This window comes from Protomyctophum parallelum, assembly GCF_964188405.1.
Source record: "Protomyctophum parallelum genome assembly, chromosome: 10".
NCBI lineage: Eukaryota > Metazoa > Chordata > Actinopteri > Myctophiformes > Myctophidae > Protomyctophum > Protomyctophum parallelum.
The window spans coordinates 29,387,746-29,409,892 of NC_139704.1; the positions used below are offsets into that span (position 1 = coordinate 29,387,746).

The 22,147-nt window shown below is 44.0% G+C and overlaps 3 protein-coding genes and 1 pseudogene across 4 annotated transcripts; 1 reads left to right on the forward strand and 3 right to left on the reverse strand.

The window, feature by feature from the left end:
• Positions 1–241: 241 nt before the first annotated feature.
• On the reverse strand, positions 242–5,659 carry avpi1 (arginine vasopressin induced 1). Its single transcript, XM_083774259.1, has 3 exons — positions 5,410–5,659; positions 1,137–1,485; positions 242–834 (listed from the first exon to the last, which is right to left on the reverse strand). The coding sequence occupies exons 2-3, from the start codon at positions 1,460–1,462 to the stop codon at positions 585–587; spliced, it is 576 nt and encodes a 191-aa protein (XP_083630385.1). The 5' UTR covers positions 1,463–1,485; positions 5,410–5,659; the 3' UTR covers positions 242–584.
• A 2,808-nt stretch (positions 5,660–8,467) lies between these two features.
• On the forward strand, positions 8,468–9,792 carry marveld1 (MARVEL domain containing 1). Its single transcript, XM_083774348.1, has one exon. The coding sequence runs from the start codon at positions 8,803–8,805 to the stop codon at positions 9,349–9,351; it is 549 nt and encodes a 182-aa protein (XP_083630474.1). The 5' UTR covers positions 8,468–8,802; the 3' UTR covers positions 9,352–9,792.
• A 6,955-nt stretch (positions 9,793–16,747) lies between these two features.
• LOC310865774 (serine/threonine-protein kinase pim-3-like) lies at positions 16,748–17,677 on the reverse strand (the record flags this gene model as incomplete). Its single annotated transcript, XM_083774981.1, has 1 exon — positions 16,748–17,677. The coding sequence occupies one exon, from the start codon at positions 17,675–17,677 to the stop codon at positions 16,748–16,750; it is 930 nt and encodes a 309-aa protein (XP_083631107.1).
• Positions 17,678–17,809: 132 nt separating this feature from the next.
• Positions 17,810–21,238, reverse strand: LOC310865775 (magnesium transporter NIPA2-like; annotated as a pseudogene). Its single transcript has 2 exons — positions 20,243–21,238; positions 17,810–17,864 (listed from the first exon to the last, which is right to left on the reverse strand). The product of its transcript is annotated as a magnesium transporter NIPA2-like (transcript).
• Positions 21,239–22,147: the final 909 nt, after the last annotated feature.

The following is a 22,147-nucleotide window of genomic DNA, read 5'->3' on the forward strand; positions in this document are numbered from 1 at the left end:
ATATTCAGGTGCGGCTTAAAGTCCAGAAATTACGGTAAGTCCAAATATTGTCCATCTTTATGTTGCTTTTGTGCCAACCAGAAGTGATTTCATGACCTCTCACTGAATGGCAACAGAAAAACCCAAACTATTTTTCCAGATTCTGCCAATATATTAACCACTTAAGTCCTATATACTTTGACGTACGACCAATTGCAAAAACAACTACATCTACAAGCTCACAGCATGTTGCATCGTGAGGCGCTATGAAGTATGAACTACTAGGTCAACATTATCAGTGTAAAATATATCTATTTTACCAACCGCCAGTTTGATATAAAGGCATTTCTCTAGTGCAATATATATAAATATTGCAAATTCAGGACTCGACTTATATCATACGCAACATTTGAGTGGAACATCGTTCAGGAATTTTTGCTATTTGTCTCATGCAAAATAAATCGGGCTTAAGTGGTTAAGTGTGCATACATACTGGTACCAAAACATCTGAATAGTGTTGCAGTACAACAATCTGACTGTTTCAAGTAGACACAGTCAAAATGAGACAGATCGAGTTCCACCTCTCCGGAGGTCTCGTTTTCATGTCAATGCAGCTTATGCAGGATGCGGTGAAGGTATCTCTCTGGGTCTTTCTCTCTTCCTCTCCTTAACCCTGTCCTGGATGGTCTCTCAGGGGTCCCTGCTGGTCCCTGACTATCTGTGGCCTCGGCACCTCCTCTTTCTGTCCCTTTCAGCGTCCATGATCGTGGCTCTGGGTTACCATGTCCTCCTCCCGCTGAGTTACTGTCCTCCACAGGGTCCTTTGCCTGGCTGCTTGGTGAAACCTCACCAATCCTGAACAACAAAGAGACTTTTGTTGAAACCTTATTGTATTAAGACTCAAGAGGCTTTAAAAGCCATTGAGTTCAGGCAGGTATTGAACTCAATGTTAAGCTTTAGATTGTTCCAGTGGCGTTATGTTCGCAATTTCATAAGGTTTACATAAGTTCTCAGAAGATCTCACGTATTTGCTTGGCTTACTCAGCAGGCATTCAAAAGTGTGCGTGTGGGCGTGTGCATGCATGAGACTAATTCCGCATGCATGAGCAGCATGCACATGTTGGCATGCACAATCATCAACCTCTTAGCTTTTCTACCTGAGGTGATTGAAGGCTTGCAGCCAGCGTGAGCCCAGTGCGTCTCTCGTCTCGGCTCTAAGGCCCCGCCGCCGGCTCCGGGCCCTCAGCCCTATCAGTGCCTGAGCCAGCTCAGCCTCGTCCCCGTGGCCCCAGACCAGCTGGGCCCTCTGCTCTGCATCCTGGTCCCCCGCCGCTCTGAACAACCTCTGAAGCTGCCACAGGTTCACTCCGCCGAAGATGTTCCCCGAGCCGGCCTTCCTGCCTCTCCGCTCAGCAAGACGCCACGTCATCATGGCGGGACCAGCCACCGTGGAGGACGGATGGGAAGAGGCCTGGGTGTCCATCCTAACCACACACTGGCTCTGTTCTGATGGGGGAAATTAAAACAAGACTGTCTCTTAAAAGCTTCTCGTGATACAAAAACACATCCTCCTATGCCCAGCGTTGTCTGTTTGTGTGAATTTTAGCTATGAGTTAATTGGCTGAGCAAAGTACATATTGAGGATAAAAACCACACCTGTCTGAAGTGAGGGGCACTCTTATCATCATACATCATCAAACATTGCCGATTTCCTCGTCTACATATGACCATTTCTCCATTCATTGTCAATGGGAATAGAATGTTTGTGTAAGACAAATTTACACTATAGCTGAATATAGAATATAGGACACTCAAAAAGTGAGACACCAATTGTGATTGGCCGGAATGACAAAAAGTGAGACACCAATTGTGATTGGCCGGAATGACAAAAAGTGAGGACACCAATTGTTATAGGCCGGAATGTGCATGTATGATGATAAGAGCGACTTCACACGAGTGTGAATTTTTACATACACCCAAAAAATGTCCGGCACACAGTAATGCTATTCTGGATGGGTAACCTTTTTTATGAGGGGTTTGTATGAATAGAGCGTCGCAGTCCCGCCCCCTACCAGGTTCCAGGAAATGATTCCCTGTTCATTTTCCTCATAGACATTTCAAAAAGTATTTATTTAAAGATCTTTTAAGCCTCGTACAAAGTAAACTTGAGTTGTGGGAAATCATGACAACAAACAAAACATTTCGGGCCGAACAAATAATTAGAAAGAAGAAAACGGCAAAATAGTGTTTATTGTCATGATTGTCACAACTCGAGTTGGCTTTGTACGACGCTTAAAAGGTCTTTAAAGCGCAAATAACATGCATTTTAAAACAGCTTTTAATATTTAATATCATATTGTCTATGTCCCTCAAAGTTTTCTAATGGTTCGAGCATCAATCACCACTCTGAGTCCTTTCTTTCTGGACTTTGAAAGCAGTTTTAGCTGCAGTACCACAATGTCCTGAGGTGGTGGGAGTGCTGATATGCAACTTATTTAATATTTGAGTCATTATAATACTGATGCTAGATAAAACCAGGCTTGTTTCCATTCCATGCCAGCTTGGAAAATCAACAATGGTGGACATTTTAAACAAAGTGGAAATGTAAATTTTGAACTGAAGACTGAAGAAGAGGAGGAATTATACAAAGTAGGGTGACATTGATGACATCACGATGAGGACAAAATCAGTTGAGCTTTTCCTGAGAGCAATTTCCATTAAAGCACCCATATGATATGAAAGCCTGATTGTTCAAATTGTTATTTATGGGGATAGAAAACACATATGGGAGCCTCAAAAACACAAAAGAAATTGAAAAAGTTTAATTTTATGTTATAGGTCCTTTAAATCAATACTTTTTGAAATGTCTATGGGAAAAATGCATTGAGAATTATTTCCTGGGCCTGGCGTTGTCATGAAAGGGGGCGGGACTGCAACGCTCTATAGGGCCTAGTCCATATCACAGGTACCAACGTTCAGCCCAGCCGTAGCAGCCTAGGCAGTGGCTCAGGAGTTAGAGCAGCCACTTCTTGGAATTGGAAGCTTCACAGTTCAAGCCGCAGTTGCCTCTACAAGTGTCAAAGTGTCGACACTAACCCAGAGGCAGCTAGACACTGAATCGCTAACTGCTCCAGATTTCCTCTGCTGTCGATGTGTAAATGTGTGTGTGACAGTGAATGTAATGCACATTGTAAAGTGCTTCGGATAAAGGTGCAATAAAAAAGAAGGCACCATTTTACCACACATTTCACATTCACAAATAAGTGAATAGGATTTGGATGACCTGACGAACTGTCACTCCCCGTCTCTCTCTCCTCGTTTCCTGTCTGCACTTACTCTATTGTTTACATATCATGTCAAGTTTGACACTTCCCCATATCCTGTTTGTCAGCACAGATAGGCCCATATCATCGTTACCCTTGGCCTAGGTCCTGTTTCGGTGTTTGCACCATGTTTATGACCAAAATATGTTTTCATCGCATTCCCATATGTCATGTCACTTTGTCGCCGTCCTGTTGCCTATTTTTATCAGTTATAAGATACATTTCTGCCGCTCACTGTCTTTCCCCAGTCAGTAAGCTGGCTATACTGTAGGCGCTGTTTTTAATTCTGCACACAGCTGCCATTCTTATCAGGCACATGACCTTGTTGAGAGTTGAGGAGCCATTAAGAGAGTCAGGTTGCCAGGGCAACGCACCCAACTGAGGAGTCGACACATTTCCTATCTTGTGACGGCTACGTCACGACGCCTTCACCATCAATCAATGTGCTGGACCAATGAGCACTCGCCAACCATCGCCAACCGTGGACCTGGTCATCCGACATCGCAGACATGGAATCATCTCCAGCCAATGATTAATGTCAACAAACTGACGTCATCTCCAGTACTAAGCCATGAACAATGCTCAGGAGAAGAGAATTCGGTGTTGGATTATCACTCTAAATTATTTTGTAATGTACTATCCGAAACACTTTTCTCTGTAAATTGACTAATAGGCCTACCTACTAAAATATTGTTAAAAAATTGTTTAACACTTCTCCTAAGTTTCTTGCGTCTGCGTCTTCAAATTACTTTTAAGGGCTTTCAATTTTTTTATTGTTCAATAAGCTGTCTTGGTAACTTGAGGATTTAAAGGGCAATTCACTCATTTTAAAGGTAAAGACAGCACTACATTTGGGTCTAACTTTGGTCTCATGTTCTCAGACTTACAGTCCTTTAATTAAAACTATTAAAGTATTCATCTTGGTATCAGCCCATACCTAACAAGAAGTAAACACCGTCAGGACAACAAGCCTTTTCATGGAAGATGTAAGACCACATATTTCATAGAAAATCTGACTTTCACGTTTGATAGTGTAGGCGAGTCTCTCAATAGTAAGACAGGAAGACAGGTTGAGAGAGAGGGAAGTTATCATGTAACTAACTATTATGCAACAACAGCATGATAGATGTGAGAACCTACTGTACACAGTGACTGTGACTACAACTGCTCAGATTCTTTAATCCTACTTTAGGAACGAGGAGAGCTGTGCTTGCTCTCTCTTCTTAGTTACATTACATGGTTTGCAGTGGGACAGTGACAGACAGGTGTTCGTTTGCCGAATAACTAGGATAGTGATTGCTAGTTTTTCTGCTAATGAGTGTCAACAGCTATTGGACTACAACAGCTCTGACTAATCTAGGGTCAGGGTCATGCAGCTCTCCTGTAAATGTAACCCCACAGGCCAATAGATTTGATGACAATGTTATGTTGTGTTGCAGAACAATGCAGATTGCATCTCAAAGTGGTTTATAAATATTTTTTTGTAAAAGGTGTTATTATTGATGTAATTTGTTTCAAAGAGATTTATACCAAGCTACCCTTGCCATAGCAAATTAACATTTCTATATTTTGTAAGCTATGGTCTTCCAAGTTGCAATGTGAGTGACTGTGACAACTGTTTACACATTTCTTCTAGTTTTCATGCATTGTTGTAATGTTTGTATACCGTATGTCACTTGCTTTGACAATGCAAGCAAATGTTTTCTCGTGCCAATAAAGCTACTTGGAATTTAATTATTGACTAGCCCTTGTGACCTCCCCGAGGCCAACATTATTGACATGCGTTTGTCTTTGAAACAGACGAAGATTCAACCGGCTTACGTTTTCTAACGTAATAGCCATAGCATACCAGAGAAACCGCCAGCTGCTCAGGTTTTCTTTGTCTCCAAACAAAAGGCTACAGCCTACAGATAACATGTACCATTTTGACAGTATGTCATACTGTAGCTCTGAAACATGACGTAATCGAGCGTCTTGTGAACCATATGGCTAATCATACGGAGCATTTACTACAGCATGCAGACTCAGGTTGTGTAAAACATAGGTCACGGGAGGACTCGACGTAATGAATAAGAAAATTGAGTGAACACGTCAGATTTCGACTTACCCCCAAAAGGAACTTCTGTTTCCAAAGCAATTCGCTCCTACAACATTGTTCTTTTAAATGTGACTATCGTCTATGTGCTAAAGACAAACAATGCGACTGTAATTATGGCCAATACTGACAAGTGACACTGTATTTGTGTAGCCTACTACACTGTTATGACCTGCAATCTGATCCGGACTGGTGTCGGGTCGGACTCGGTTACCACTGGCGACCGACTAACCAATGAGAGCTATAGAATTATAGATGAGACGCACACACACACCGTCCGTTCCCTCCTTTGTGGGCGGCCACGGGCTTTATTCCCACTAATAACTGGTGCTGGAAGGGCGGCGCATCGCTGCTTTGCTCCGCCCCTCGGCCACGTAGCGGTGTCCAGTGCCGAGAATAGCCGATCTGCAAGCTCACAACGCGTCGCGACGTGACGCGTTGTGAGCTTGCAGATCGGCTATTCGCGAGTTTGGCCAGCGGGAGTAATCCAATGACGTCAATCGGGACAGGAATCGACCCTCCCGGCAGGTTGTCCCACGTCAATGTGACATTATGTGACTAGCTCTTTGGTGTGTGAAACAAAAGTGTGTGAAACAAAAATAATGAAACCACCTTAGATTATATAATATGTAGGCCTTAAATAACACTTAATAACAAAAAGACATAGTAGGCAAAAGTAAAACTTATTTTTCAAATAATATTTAATGTGCCCCCCCTCTCTCAATTCAAATCAAACATACATTACAAAAGTCTGTGTGGCTCAAAGGGGCTTTTAGGGCTGCCATGTCTCACCCTTTGAGTGTGACAGTCACGCAATTTAACCCTTTACCACGCACCACGCCACACATGCCATTTCACACGCATTATAAATAACAATTTTCTCCGCGGCTCCGCCGCGTAATAAGTGTCAAAGTGACCTGTGACTATCTCTCTTCTATACTGGTGTGTGGCGTCTCTTGCGTGATATGAGGAAGTGGAACGGTGCCAGTAGCCCGTGCACGTTATAGGGACAAAGTCGTGTGTGTGTGTGTGTGTGTGTGTGTGTGTGTGTGTGTGTGTGTGTGTGTGTGTGTGTGTGTGTGTGTGTGTGTGAAGTGAAGTGAAGGGGGAGGGGCCGCATCGCGACTTGTTTCTGTTCAGAGAGAGCCCACAGATGTTTGAACTAAGAAATATATTTCACAACATATTCCCCAATTTCCACTGAGATTATGGGGTGAATGAATGTGGCCAGACCCATCTTCTCTTTCTGTCATAGTGACATTGTCCTGCATCAGATCAAGTCCAAATCAGGTTCTCCAATCTCCAATGATAAAATGATAAAATGGCCACCAACGTAATCAAAAAAGTCAATCAAAGAACAAGATTCCTTTACAGGATCTCCTCACTGGTCAGCAAAAACACCTTGAAGACCTTAACAGGAGCCCTCGTACAAGGTTTCTTTGACTATGCATCCACCTCTTGGTACCACAGCACCTCAAAGGCCCTTAAAACAAGGCTCCAGACCTCTCAAAACAAACTGGTCAGGCTCCTACTTGGCCTCACCCCCCGAACCCACCTCACCCCTGCCCACTTTGACAGGCTGGGATGGCTTAGGGTCGACGACAGAGTACAGCATCTTGCAATGGGTCTGGTCCACAAGATTCGATACACCACCAAGATACCCATGTACCTGTCTAAATACTTCCTTAATGTAAACGAAGTCCACACCCACAACACCAGAGGGAGTGCAACAAACCATGTACAACCCAGATTCGGCACAAACAAGGGACTAAATTCTTTTCGCTCCTATGCCACCAAAATGTGGAACGCCCTACCAACAGTCATTAAGACATGTGAATCCCTTGACTCCTTCAAAACCGCTCTCAAAGGGCACCTACGGACGGCTGCAATTCGAAACTGGCCTCTGTAAAATCTGAATCCCCCCCACCCCCCCACCCCATTTTCCCTCACTGTATATTGTATCTTTTCCCTTTTTTGCTTCCCATATGATGAATTCCTGTTCTGTTCTTTACCTACAGAGAAATGTCTATTTGTATGTCTCTAAATGTTTGTATGTCCTTAAATGTTTTGATGAATTGAACAATGTGGACCCTGTTGTAAACAAGTGTAATGCTTAATTGGGTCGTCCACTCACAGTTGACAGTCTTTGTATTGAGTTTGTGCTTAAAATGTACTGTAAATTCTACAAACTGTTAATAAAGATTTCAATCAATCAATCAATCCAGTAGCCTCTTCAGTTTTTTGAAGATTTTTTGAGTGGTGCAACCACTCCGGAGCTATGTGTGTGGCTGGCTGGGTCTGAGCACTATGCGTGTGGCTTGCTGGCTGGCTGGGTCTGAGCACTATGTGTGTGGCTTGCTGGCTGGCTGGGTCTGAGCACTATGTGTGTGGCTTGCTGGCTGGCTGGGTCTGAGCACTATGTGTGTGGCTTGCTGGCTGGCTGGGTCTGAGCATACATAGATAGATAGATAGATAGATAGAATCTTTTTCATTTCTACTTTAAGCATGAGGAGGCTGTCAGTGCAGGGAGAGCAGCTGGCATGGAGGTGAAGACATCAGTGTTAAGGTTAAATATCAACGTTAAAACGGGCCAAATCGACATTGAAAAAGGCTATTTTTTTTCGCCGCCGCCCTTCGGACGGCGTCGAACACATTAAGACACTAGAGTCTCACTCTTGACATTTTCTGAAATATGGCAGCCCTGATTAAACGTAATGTTTACATTGGCAAAGCAAGTGTGAAATAAAACAATAAAAACAATATAAAGAAATGTGTAAACAGAGTATTGTCTCACATTGCAACTTAATTAGCAATCAAATAGTATATAGCCTATTGTATGAAAACTGTCTCTGTGTACTGGCTATCTGTCTCTCTGTCTCCTCTGTCTGTCTTTCTTTCCCTCTGTGTCTCTCTTTTCCACACATAGGCCTACAGTCTGTACAGTGTACAGAGAGAGAGAGAGAGAGAGAGAGAGAGAGAGAGAGAGAGAGAGAGAGAATTGGACAACACTGGGCCTACAGCCGCCTACTACAGAGAGAGATGTTTGCATTGGAGGGTCGATATGATTCAACTCCAGCTTCCTTAAGGAGGAGCAGGCTTTGAATTACAAACCTCCCCCTTTCCCATCTCCCTGCCCCCGACACAGACATTACGCTGCATTCATCAGAGGAAACGGAAAAGACGAAACAGAAGAATTTTCATTTCAAAACCCCGGGGTTGTAGAAAGAACAAGCAGTTCTTTCTTTTATCAGACTTTCCCTAATTCTGCCCCACGTTTGAGCACAACAGAGACTTCCATTATTTCCCCCCCGTTTTTTCCCCTCCTTTTTCCCAGCTGTTTGCAGCTGGCAGAAGGCACCCGCCCTGACTGTTTGGAAAAGGGGAACGAGAGTGAACGGATGAGAGATGGCACCCCAACCTCCCCAGCCGCAGGTGAAAAGGAATTTCCTGGGGTTCCTGAAAAGTTTCATGGGGATCATCCGTATCCTGCAGATTCTGTGTGGAGCTGGGCTTTGGGTCACCATCGCCGCCAATAAATATGAAGGATCCATCCACTTTGTGCTGTTCGTCGCTGTCCTGTTTTGGCTCCTCACCCTCGCCCTTTTCTTCATCACACTTCTGGACAAGCAGGACCTCGTCCCCATCCTGGGCGGGGACCGCTGGATGCTTACTAACTTTGTGCACGACGTGGTAGCCGCCGTGCTCTACCTACCGGCGATAGGTGTGATGATTTACAAGACCAAGAAAAACTCCTATTGCAACCTGGAGCAGTACAAGCACTTTTGCCTGTATAAGGTCTACTTGGCCGCGTCTGTGTTCGCCTGCCTGGGCGCCGTGGTTTATTTCATCGGGGCTGTTTATGGGGGGTGCAGAAAGTGTCGGGGTGGATCCCCCACCCCCGACACACAAACACAGCATGGCAGGAGAGGAATTCCGGTGGGAGAACAGGCATGAAGCCCCCTTCTTTCTCAAGACACAAAAAAGAGAGGACAAAGTTTGTCTCCTTGTAGTCCGTCCGTGCTTAAGGCTTTTAAGTTGTGTGTAGTAGACAAATCTTTTCAGTAGTTAAAGTATATATATTTTATGTATGTTTTTATATGGCAGCAAGTATTCCAATTATTATTGAAGTGTGACAGACTCTTTGACAGCTGTTTTAATCTATTCAAACATCCCAAAGCTTTTGTTTTGTAAACTTGTCTAGGCATGAACATTTTATCAGTGCCCTTCTCTACCAGAATGCTATCCAAACAATGTGAGCAGCAGCAACCCAAAACATGGTACTATGGTAGGCACAGGTGTTGTTTTTTTGGGGAAATAGACGTGCCCTTAGGTGTTCTTTATGTAAAACCAAATGCAAAATAATAAACACCACCAAGTCGGTGCTAGTGAGACGTCTTTCTTGTTTGGTTACAATCCCTGGACACAGGTTCTGAAGACCTGCTGGAAGACGGGTTATGAGCAGTTTTACACATTTTAGTGTTTTATGTCCAACTGAGAAAACAAAAGATGATGCTCTCATGCACTCTGTGCTGTTAAGTGTCCTCTCCAAATGAGACACAGATTTAGAGAGTCGAGACTGGAGCCCTAAGGAACTTCCTGTTGGGAACTTGGGAGATAAAAGACCTAGCCAATCAGCAAGGATGATTTATTTGGCACACGACCACATGAAAGACACGAATTGGCAGCCCTATGTCTGTGCGCTCCTATGATGTCATTGCAAACAACGTGTAGTGTGTGTGTGTGTGTGTGTGTGTGTGTGTGTGCACAGCTGTGAATGCATGCGGCCGTGCGTGTGTGTGTGTGTGTGTTTGGGAAAGGGGCCTGTTCTTACAGGAACATTCTGCTGGGGAGGTTGTCTGGTCTTTGGCCAATGAAAGGAAAGATTAGTCAACGTCTAGTGACTCTAGTCTGATCCAGAAAGCGTACACAACTACACACTAGTAGACAAGATGCTTAGGCCTCACTCACACTGTTGCAACATGCATGCAACATTTGTCTTGCGTCTTGTCCGTGTTTAATGGCCACCCCAATGCATTTCCAATGGAAGTCACAGGGTTTGACAAAACATTTTAGTTTGATGGCTGTGTTGTGCCCCCCTCCCCCGTATCAAACAAATGTTTTGTCAAACCATGTGACTTCCATTGGAAATGCATTGGGGGCGGCCATTAAACACGGACAAGACACAAGACAAATGTATGCATGTTGCAACCGTGTAAGTGAGGCCATATGGCTTCGTACAGACATCATGCAAAGCCACACTATATGTCATTATTTTGGTCCCTGCCTGCAGTCAGCTAACGTCTATCTCTGTGTCCCACCGTTTGGGAGTTTACACTGCACTTGTTGTTGATGACAGGAATGTGTGTGGTGAAAAAGGCAGCGTTGTTTTGAAAGTTTCAATCAAGCTGCAACTGTAAACTGTAATCATTTTGAAATATTTTGAAATGTCTCACCTACAGACAGTATAATGACATACATGCCCAAAATAGGGATGCCAGCTTTAAAGTAACCTCGGAAACCCAGACGTTTTTATTTATTTACCGGAGAGAAAGGACTAAAAGGTCAAGAAGACATGAGTATGTGTGTCTTTTCTCAAAGACTGGCTTTGGGCTCCATAGTAAACGAAGGGGTCGGGCTAATGTTCAACAGCTGCTGGGACATATAAATCTAAACACATCTGAGGGGGACGTGCATTCTCCCCAAGACATTGCCATAGATGTGGTCCTGTCCACATGTGGAGAAACACTAGTCATGTCAAAGACATTCTATTATAAAGAGGTGACAGTCCTCAAATATTTGGAATCACCACTAGATGGAGCATCACTCCAATATGGCGGCAGCACTTTCTATGTAACACTTCAAACACACATGTAAACATGGCATGCACGGTAACACATGCACCCTGACATTCAGAATGAATATATGAGAGTAGAATAGGATAAAAACAAGTTTGTGTTTTGTACAGCGTGACTTTTTTATGTATTTTAAAGCAACCGGAAGTTACGTCATCACTCCAATATGGCGGAGGCACTGGTTGTTACTATGGGACTTAATGGGAGTGTTGCATCTTTATATAGAAACTCTTTGGTCATGTATAGAAACAGCTTTGGTGGGTGGAACAGCCCCATGCATCATTCTGGATAGACAAGCAAGTCAATATTCAGCTTGACACTGAAAGATACTTTTGTGTCACTTTAATTACTTTGTTGGTTACAATTAACCTCATGAACCCTAGAGTCCCTATTCTGGGACGAGCATTTTGTGAAAATAGCCGATCTATACTTAATTGTTCACAATGCATTGCAACGTGATATGTTGTTTGTGAGAGCGTGTATATCGATATTGGCTATTTTAAATAAATACATTTGGTGCATAAGGAAATGTGGACCTAATATCTAGTGGGGGATGCCACTCAACTATGTAAGTATATAGGGTTTATGTGGCCAAAATTCCAGAAGAGTTGTGTGCACATAATGTGTATAGCAGCCTACATTTATATTTACCAGTCCGATCTCACCCAAACACAGTTAAATAACACGGATTGGCAATTCCGTACATCCATGCTGTTTCACCGTGTTTGGGTGAGATGGGGTTTGACATTATTTACGATTCTGTGTTATTGGGTTACAACTCGGACGGGGCTGAGTCGGCTCTACCAAACTTCGCAATGTTCGATGCTCCTTTTGCACGATTTAGTATGTATGGATTTGGGGGGTTTATAGTAGTGTATATGTACATAATTGACAATTTGTGTTAATTCACCGTGTTTGGGTTTAATTTGTGTTTCTTCATGTTTTATGTAAGAACATTTGGCCACCATGTGCACCCATGTCCATAAAGACAATCACTAGGGCACTAATTTGGCCTTGATAGCTTTGTTCTGACTTCTGATCATTATCCAGTGTCCACACTGTTATTTTCACGTGATCAGATCAGATTTCTTTTGTATTCAGACATCGTCAACATAATACTATATCTGTGTTGGTTGGTGTGGTACCAACATAACAACATAGGCGTGAGAAATACACTGAGATTTCTTTACATGGAAGCAACATTAGAATGGTGTCGGTGCCATAGTGTGGCGTTTTTTCACTTATGGGACAGTTACAGAGATGTACATTGTGAAGCTAAAAGCCAGGCAACTTGGCATAAGAGCACTTAAACACATAAAAGCCAGGCGCTATATCCTGAAGTGCCAGCTGAATTATATTTACTTTGGCTACTCAACCAAAGAGACATTTCCTGTATGCAGTTTCCCACCCTACCCTTCTACAAGCCTTCCAACAGTCCTCCTATCCCCTCTAATGGTCTTCCTGGCCCTCCCCGAAAGAACAGCATCATGCATTTTTCGTCCATGGAATTATTTAAATGATCTGACCGACAGAAAATCCAGTGTTGCTGAAATAAGATTACTACAAGGTCACAAAACATTGTAATCTGTCAGGGTCACCTGTCTCTAACTCCTTTTCATGTTATCGTTCAGGTTTCTAAACTGCCTGGAGTCTAGATAAATCTGCCATCTAGTGTGAGCATCTAAAAACGCAAGACTTTCCATAAAGGCTAAAACAGGGTGCCATTTGCAAAGTGAGGTGTGTTTTGCGTGGCTTTCATAAAATACAGCCTCTGGGACCGGAAGTATCATTTGTGTTTACTGTACCATTCCTGCACTATGATTCCTAGGCTGCCAGTCCTGGGATAACTTCCTCTCACTCCTACCTCCCTCCAGCTGCTTGACATTCATGGGCATACAGACCAGACCCTGTTAACCACACTTTGACCTTGACATTCATGGGCATACAGACCAGACCCTGGCTGTTAACCACACTTTCATCACAGACTTGCTGAGATGCACACATTCCACTGCAGGAAGAGGTGGGGGGAGTGAGGGAAACAGAGGAAGAGTGACACAAAGAACAAGTGATTAGGAGATAAAGCCAGGATCCAGGGAGAAACCAAAATAAAAGTAGGTTCAGGCATTCAGATCCCAAAAGGAACTTACAGTATATCACCAATGACATAATGTCTGTCTCAGGATGAGGTCATGCCTGTGCATGCCTTAGTTTGTTTCTGACACTGATGGAAAATAATTAAGTGATGTTTGGTTGTGTATTTGAGGGGAGGGGGGGTGAATGGCCACTCTGTCTGTCCAACAGTAATGTATGCAGTCAGTGGTGGGAGCTATTTATAGAAGCCTGGAAATACCACAACTTCCTATTCTCTGCCAGTTTCAAGCAGATGTTGAGAATGTCTTATAGAGTGGAGGAGTCCGTATTTAAACTGGCTAGTATACATTTTAAATGCATGAGGGTAGCTCTGGGTGGGGCTAGTCACCTTTTTTCCATTTATGATGCTTGGGCATGTTAATGTCTTCTCAGTTCAGTTCTGATGCACCTTAAAATAATGCTGGTTATTCTTGTACCATGCACCAGCAGACACAATACAGGATAAGGAACCTTATGAGAATGCACATGGACTGTGGAAAGCAAAACAAACAGTTCCTTAAACGCAGACAATGTGTGCTTGATAATGGCAAATGGTTTTGAACAGTAAAATCCATAGTGTTAATTTAGCTCTGTGCGTGTACAAATGTAACCCAATCTTACAAAAGTATACAACAGTATCGAGACAGTGTCCATTGTTCTAAGGCAGCGCTTAAGGTAGATTGAAGTGAATCCCCAGGGGTCCTTGGGAGGGTTCCAGGGGGTCCCCAGCTAAATTAGTTAATAGCCTCACAATGATTTGAACCACTTTAACCATATTTAATACTAAGCACAATGTCGTGTCGTGCCCATGCAGGCTGCCTCTAGTGATTATCTGGCCTCTATAGGTTATATGCCTAGCGGAGACAAAAAGGCACAGAAATGCGTATTTATTAGCTCGCCACAAAACAAGACGGAGTACAATAATGACATGTGTATCTGGGACAGCCAGTCGGTGACATCAGCCATTACACTGCTTCTCAACATCGTATCCCACGTCACGGGCAGAACATACACCCAAACCACACATTGGAGCGGTTACCACCGCTCAAAAATCAATCAATTACATTGATCACATGACTATAGAGCGTCGCAGTCCCTCCCCTTCAGAACGACGAGTGGCCCAGGAAATGAATCCCAATGCATTTCTCCCATAAGCTTTTCTTAAAGTATTTATTTAAAGACGGTTACGCCGCGGACAAAGCCAACTCGGATCGTGATAAATCATGACAATAAACACAACGTTTTGGGCCGATCAAATAATTTATAAGAAGAAAAACTAAACAAATAGTGTTGTCTCCTGCCTTTATTTTCTTCTTTCTAATGATTTGATCGGCCCAAAATATTGTGTTCATTGTCATGATTTGTCACGATCCGAGTTGGCTTTGTCCGCGGCGTAACCGTCTTTAAATAAATACTTTTTTATTAGAAAAGCCTATGGGAAAAATGCATTGGGATTCATTTCCTGGGCCACTCGTCGTTCTGAAAGGGGCTCTGCAAAGCTCTATAGACATCATGTTTACCGATTTGTGTGAAAACACACAAAAGGTGTGTTTTACATAAGGCGGCCTCCTGGTGGTGCTATAAAAGGCACATGTGAAAAATGCAGGGCAAAGGATTCTCCTTGGCCTTTAGGGAGTGCACATACAAAGGTTTATGCCACGCAGATCGGTTATAGGCAATAGATCAGCAACCACAATTGCTGCCTCTTTTTTATTGATAATTTGGCCAGTGTTTGGCCAGTTTTATAGTATAGTTTGTTGATTTACTTTTGATGCAGTAAAGTAATTTTTTGAGGCATTAAAAAGGTCTTAAGTCATTAAATTGTCACTTCACTGTCATCTGGGGAGCCCCTCAAAATCATGTGGGGTCCTGAACCACATTTCAGGATTTTGAGAATCCACTGCCCTGAACAACTATGAGCATGACGTGTGTTCCATCCTGCAGCTACTGGGAATGAAAGGCTACTTTCATTCCCAGTAGCTGCAGAACTTTTATTCCCAGTACTTTCCTACTGCTATACGCCAAGGCCATAGTCACAGCCTTAGCTAGAACACTGACGCCTCAGTGATATTAGAAACATTCTCCCTGCGTTCATAAAACCTTTTCACTTGTCGTCTTGCTGTCTGCATGGGCCTGCCACTTGCCTACAAAGGATTAGCTACTTGACCTCGCTGTATGAGCCTGCAGCTTGCTCACAGAGGCATAATAACTACACTCTGCTAAACTCACAACACAAGACAAATTATCACCCTAATTTACTTCATTTGCCTGGACATTACATTCAGACACACCTTCTATTGTTAACTTATATTGTTCCATTGTGGTCCTATGTATTCAATTTAGACATTTAAAGACATATACAATAATATACAAACCACCCCAAAAGACCACCCGGCTGCAAATGGTCAAATTAGACGTTAATAGGACCAGTTACCATTTGCAAACAGGTGCTCTTCTATGGTTATGGTTAGCTCTACGGTTTTGAAGGAGGGACACTTGAGGTCTGTTGGTAGGGCATTCCGCATTCTGGTGGCATAAAAGTACAACGAATGTGACCTCATTTTTGTGCCGAATCTGCGTTGAGTGAGATCACATTTGGCTATTCTGATTAAGTTCAAAATCATATAAAATTAAGTGATGGTCCATGGCTTGGTTCATTATATTTGAGGGTCCATGACGGGAAATGTTTTGACAAACAATGCACTAGTAATGTGTCACTGTATCTGTCAATTAATTAAATTCATTTAAGTGTTAATATTATTATCTTCCAAAATGATCACACCTTGCACTTGTCATGTTGCACAGAGAACGATGGCAAAAGTTATTAGAGAAAGTAAAAGATGAGTGTTCAATTTTTTTCATTTGCTGCTTTCTTTCGTTTTAGCGATTTTAACTATTTTTGACAGGGGGGAATTGGGGGCTAAATATGTATGTCTTTACACAATTTTATAGCGATTACATTTTTTATTATTTACTATAGTCCTACTAGACCCCAGGAAATTACATCTGGCCACAAAAGATCACATCCTTTGTCGCCATCCTTTGTGGCCAGATGTAAAAAAACAAACAACCTTTTTCATTATTAAAAATTTTCAAATGCAATGTTTTTTTTCAGTAATTTCATAAAGAAATGAAAGAAAAATGTAAGAAACTTCATGAATTAGAAAACAAATATTTAGAAGTAGTGAGAATTGCCAATCTACAAACTCACAACAAAGCGTTGTGAGCTTGTAGATCTGCCGTTTTCCCTGGTGGGAATGTCTTTTGCTCTGCGTTCCACCCAGGTGGACAGGGTTAGGTTTTATAGGCATGATTTCCGCGAGGTTAGGCTAGTAGGCATCGTGTTTGTGAAGTTCAATGTTCAGGGTTTATGCGCAGCCTGGGCGACACACCAATGAAGGGGGGAGTCCCTCCTGCGTCGAGGACTCTGCCGATCCCGAGGAGGGCGTGGCGGCGAAGGCCCGGCGCATCCAGGCATGGTCGTAGATCTGCTCCAGCGTGGGCCGCTCAAAGGGTTCCGGAGCCATGCACCACCTGATCAAATGCTGGCACTCGGGAGAAACCCGCCGTCCGAAGTGCAGCTCTCCCCGGAGGACCTCCTGCTCCAATTCGAACGGGCAGTTCCCGAACACCATGCTGTACAGCAGCACGCCCAGCGTCCACACCGTCGCCGGGCGACCATGGTACCTGCCGAAGCGGATGGCCTCGGGCGGGTTGTACTGTGCCGTGCCGCTAAAGTCTGTGTACGCGGTGTCCTTGAGAACGGCCGCTACGCCAAAGTCGATCAGCTTGACCTCCCCGGTGCGAAGGTCCACCAGCAGGTTCTCGTCCTTGATGTCCCTGTGCACCACGTTGCAGGCGTAGCAGTGCAGGACCGCCTCCAGCACCTGGTGGTAGAAGCCCCGGGCCGTATCCTCGTCCAGGTGGCCCCTCTCGTTGATGAAGTCAAACAGGTCCTTGGACGGCTCCGGCCGCTCCATGACAATAAGCCAGCGGTCGGGCTGCTCATAGTAGTCCAGCAGGCGGATGACCCCACGAAACCCTGTGGCACTCACTTTGTTCAGGAGCAGGATCTCCAGGGGAACCATGGAGCCGTTAGCGACCTCGCCCCAATGGTACACCATTTTCTTGGTGACATGTTTCACTGCGACCGGGGTGCCATCCGATATCCGGCTGCCCGCATATACAGTTCCAAATCCCCCTTTGCAGAGCACCGGGCCCGTCCGGTATACCCTCTCGAAGGGCTCATTTTCCACCTTGACGGGCAGGGCCTGCTGCTGGATTCCCAAATGATCCATGATCAACAGGGTGGTCAACCGGAGACCTTCCCTCCTCTTTTCCTCTCTAGTAAAAATGCTGAGACACTCAACCCTTCAAGTTCATTTATAGTCAGTTTCCAGGCCGGCCCTCTGTCCATGACATCACAGGTGCTAACACACCGTTTTTCGTACGCTGCCTTTTAGGTTGCTAACTGATTTGTCGTGCCTGATGCCAGGACAACACATTGAGGTTAGACAACACACTCCATATTTGGGCATAGCTGCATTGGGAAGTCTTTATGTGGTTATGGTTGAGTCATGGTGACGTCAGCGTTCTTTTTTTAAGCCAATTTTAATATACTAGAGAGGTTCCCGTGGGGCCTGTACGGCAGTGCCCGTTGGGCACTGGCCTACTTGGAATGATGCAAGTTGAATATGCATGCCATACCCAGATATTATGTCTGTGTCCCTTTTATGCCCGATGTCAGAATGATGTGTCTCTGTGTCCCTTTATTTCTATATGGAGTTCTGTGTCAGGCATGCCCAAATATGGAGTGTTGTGAGGTCAGAACAGGCTCCCTAAATGGACCCTGGGCGGGCAGGGGCCCGATCCAGAGCCCGGACAGAGGCCTTTTTGGGGCGGTTCTGGACAACCGTGGATCTGACCAACTCAACACCGGGCACTGCACTCCCTGTTGTGGTGCGGAATGCGTGTGTCGAATTTGAAGTCAGTGGGGCTAACGGTTCTCGAATGACGTGGATTACAGACGTACAGACATACAGATGTATACACACAGAGACTTGGTGCATTTATAGTTACTAGAGTGGTGCCCGTTGGAGCCTCTACCTACTTGGAATGGTGCAAGTTGGAAATGAATGCTCCACCCAGATATTATGTCTTTTTCCCTTTTATGCCCATATATAGAATTATTTGTGAGGCATGCCCAAATATGGAGTGTATGCAGACGTCAGAATGATGTCAGAACAGGCCAGCTCCATATATGGACACTGGGCCCTGTCCAGAGCCCGGGCAGAGGTCTTTTTTGGGCGGTTCTGGAGAACTGTGGGTCCGACCGACTCGATAACGGGCATTGCACGTCATGGACACTGGTCTCACTGCTGGATTATTACTACAATAATTAATCAGTGGTGTAATGGTGTCTCATTCTGGCCCATGACCGTCTCCACTGAAGACCTGTCCGCAGCACAGGCTTGACCCCACTGTCAAGCTCACAAGATGGATGTGGATTGGTCACGTGTGCAGAATGGACCCAAGTGCCATCCCAAGGGTAGCCATGAGATGGACACCAGGGAAGAGAAAAAGAGGCCGACCCAAAGAGACCTGGAGAAGATCTGTGGAGAAAGAGATGAAAGAACTCGGACGGACCTGGGGCTAAGTGCAGCACTGGGCAGTAGACAGACAGCATTGGCGTTTATTGGTGAAGACCTTATATTATGTGCTATCCAGCACAAAGAGGGAGTAAGTAAGTATAATGGTGTCTGATATATGTTTTCGGTACCACAGCATTGTAATGACGTCTCGCGCACGCACTCGCGCACATGCGCCTGCGCACAGCTGATAGCCTAAATTGTTTATAGTGTATGACAGTTTGACACACAAACACAAAAGTACACTTAAAATCAGACAAACTTCTGATTCAGGTGTAAAGATAGTTTGTTATCAGAAAGCCAGGTGCAGATTCTACCGAGTTCAGAGCTGAGGGCCTTTTCAACCTGGATTTCCCCTGAAAGGAAGGTTTCAATCAATCAAACCTACAGTGTTTTCCTGTCCGAGACCAGCAGGAACAAGTTGCAGTCACAAAATTGTCACATTGATTACACAATATTCAAACTTAAAGCAAAAGTGCATTACTTATGGAGGTTAGACATGCCTACTGTATGAAAAGAAGTACCCCAAGTAAACACAAGATGGCTGTAATGAACAACACTAAAATGTTTCAATAAATATGTGCTTTAAGCAAGCATTGGGTTGTTCAACATGGTTACATGGATATTGTGAATGTGAAATAACCAGTAAGGCCTGTAACAATTATTACATAATCGCCTGCCCTGATCGCAATTGTTTGAGCTAACCGCAATTATTTTGCATTGTAATGTCATATTTCCATCATGTCCTTGTTGTTGTCCACCATCTTTAAACCTGGTGTCCATCTTAGGCATTTAGGGCAAACATTTCCAAAGAAGTTAATTTACAACAATAAAATAAACACAAAATAGCAAAAACAGCAGATCTACAAGGTCACAGGCCAACATTTGTATCCAAAATTGTGAGCTTGTATAACATATATATATATATTTGTCATATCTACAATGTGCATTTCTTTAAAACAAAGCCTACATAAAAGACTAAATGGATTTATATGTTGAATATCAAATTGGTGGTGGAGGCGGTAGTAGGGGAGTGCTGTGTGGTTCCATTTGTACATTCTTAGAGTTAAATTAACAATGATAATTTTGCAGTGTAGATTGGGGTCCAATATTTTAAAAGAAATATCAAATGGTGGTCTGACAACTGACATGGCCCAATGAATTTCAAAATGGGGGGTTTTGAGTGGAGAATCACTGGTGTAGTGTAGCACTAACAGTTCATACACGCTGTGGGAAGCCATGCCGTTGGTTTGCTTTGGAGAAGACCTCCTCGTCCTTCTTCGTGGACACGGTGATGTTGGTCAGGCTGAGGTTAACGTCTTTAAAGGTGTGGAGCAGGAAAATGCCCACAATGATGGTGAGGAAGCCACTGAGGGTGCAGATCACATCATCCGGGCCCATGTGCTCCCACTCCTTGAACAGGATCGCTGAGCAGGTGAGCACAGACGTGGTGAAAAATACGTAATAGATGGGCATCACCAGGGATGTGTCAAACAGGTCCAGAGCCTTGTTCAAATAGTTAATCTGTGTGCTCACGCAGGCCACCAGGCCCAGGAGCAGAATCCACACCAGCCAGTTGCTGAACACGGACTTCCCAGCGTTGGCTTCCTTGATAGCGATGCCCAGTCCTTTCACACAGGACACAGACAGCGCACCGATCGCTGAGCAGATGATGATGTACACCAGGATGTTGGTCTGACCGTGGCGCGGGCCCAAGACAAATATGAAGACCAGAGCCACGATGACGACCAAAGTAGCAAAGACGACAAAACCTGGGTCAGCCATCTTTCTGGCCATCTGTTCAAGACTATTGATCTCTTCCTCTTGGGGAGAGTGGATCACCATGATGGTGGAGCCCAAGATGCTGAGCAAGCAGCCAAGCCTCCCATGCAGGTTTAACCGCTCTCCCAGGAAATACGAGGACAGGACAGCACCGAAGAGCATGCTGAGGGCACCCAGAGGGGTGACCAGGGCAGCGGGTGCAAATGCATACGCTGCGAAGTTGCCAGCTTCTCCAGCCGCCATTGTTAATAAGCCAGCCCACCACAGCCACTCTTTTAGATAGGCATGACTACCCTGCCCTGCTCGCATTGAGCCCTTGCTCGCCATGCGTAGAAGGCCTTTCTTCTTGAGGATGAAGCTACTTCCGATGAAGAAGCTGGAACCGATGGCCAGTCCAAGGCCAATGTAAGAATTCCGGTCATGAACCATAATTCCTTTACACCTATGTCTGGGGCATGTGATCACTGAACAATGAGTGTGATTACTGTATTTATACACTGGTGAATGTGAATAAATATTTGTTTACATTAGGTTACATGTACTAGCAGAGTCAGTTATCTATGAAGTCAGTACAGTCATCTCCATATTTGGGCAAATGTTTTGAATTGAATTGAATAATTTATCGACAATTCTTAAAACTTGCAGTCTTTTTTATGATTAAGGCATTGCCATGTTAAAGCTTGTACTGTAACATATCAAATGAACATTCAGCTGTGCTTCTCAAAAACATATAGTCTATCCAAATTGTATTTCCATGCCCAATAATCAAAACCAGACACATTCACTTATGGTAACCATAAACATGTCCACTAATGTTCTAATTAGAGCAACTAAACAGCGTAGCATAGCAACATGCAGTTGACTCGATCTGTTTGTTTGTCTGTCTGTCCGGGTCTAATCTTGAAAAAAGTAAAATTTGACACATCTCTTGTGCATACCAATAGGCCAAGAAAGAAAACTACGTATATTTTTCAAAATATTTTATAATGGAACATGATCAAGTAATTGGCAGTGGGATCGGGCTGAAACATTGCCCAAATATGGAGTCCTACGTCAGAGATATCATCATGGGTAACTTCCATGCACAGCCCTAGGTAAGCCGCGGCACAGTCTTGGACCCTGAGTACACACCTTCTTTCTCTGTCCTACTTCCTATACCATGCACAGTAGCATATATACCTGTATTTATACACTGGGTGACAACACAAGTGATGTCAATACGGTACACCAAGTATGGAGAGGAGGTAAATTAGGGGTCTTTGAGTGGGAGGGGTATTCATTTGGGAGAGAAAGATGTAAAGAAAATACCAAAGATTACTTTTTTATAAACTGCGAGGA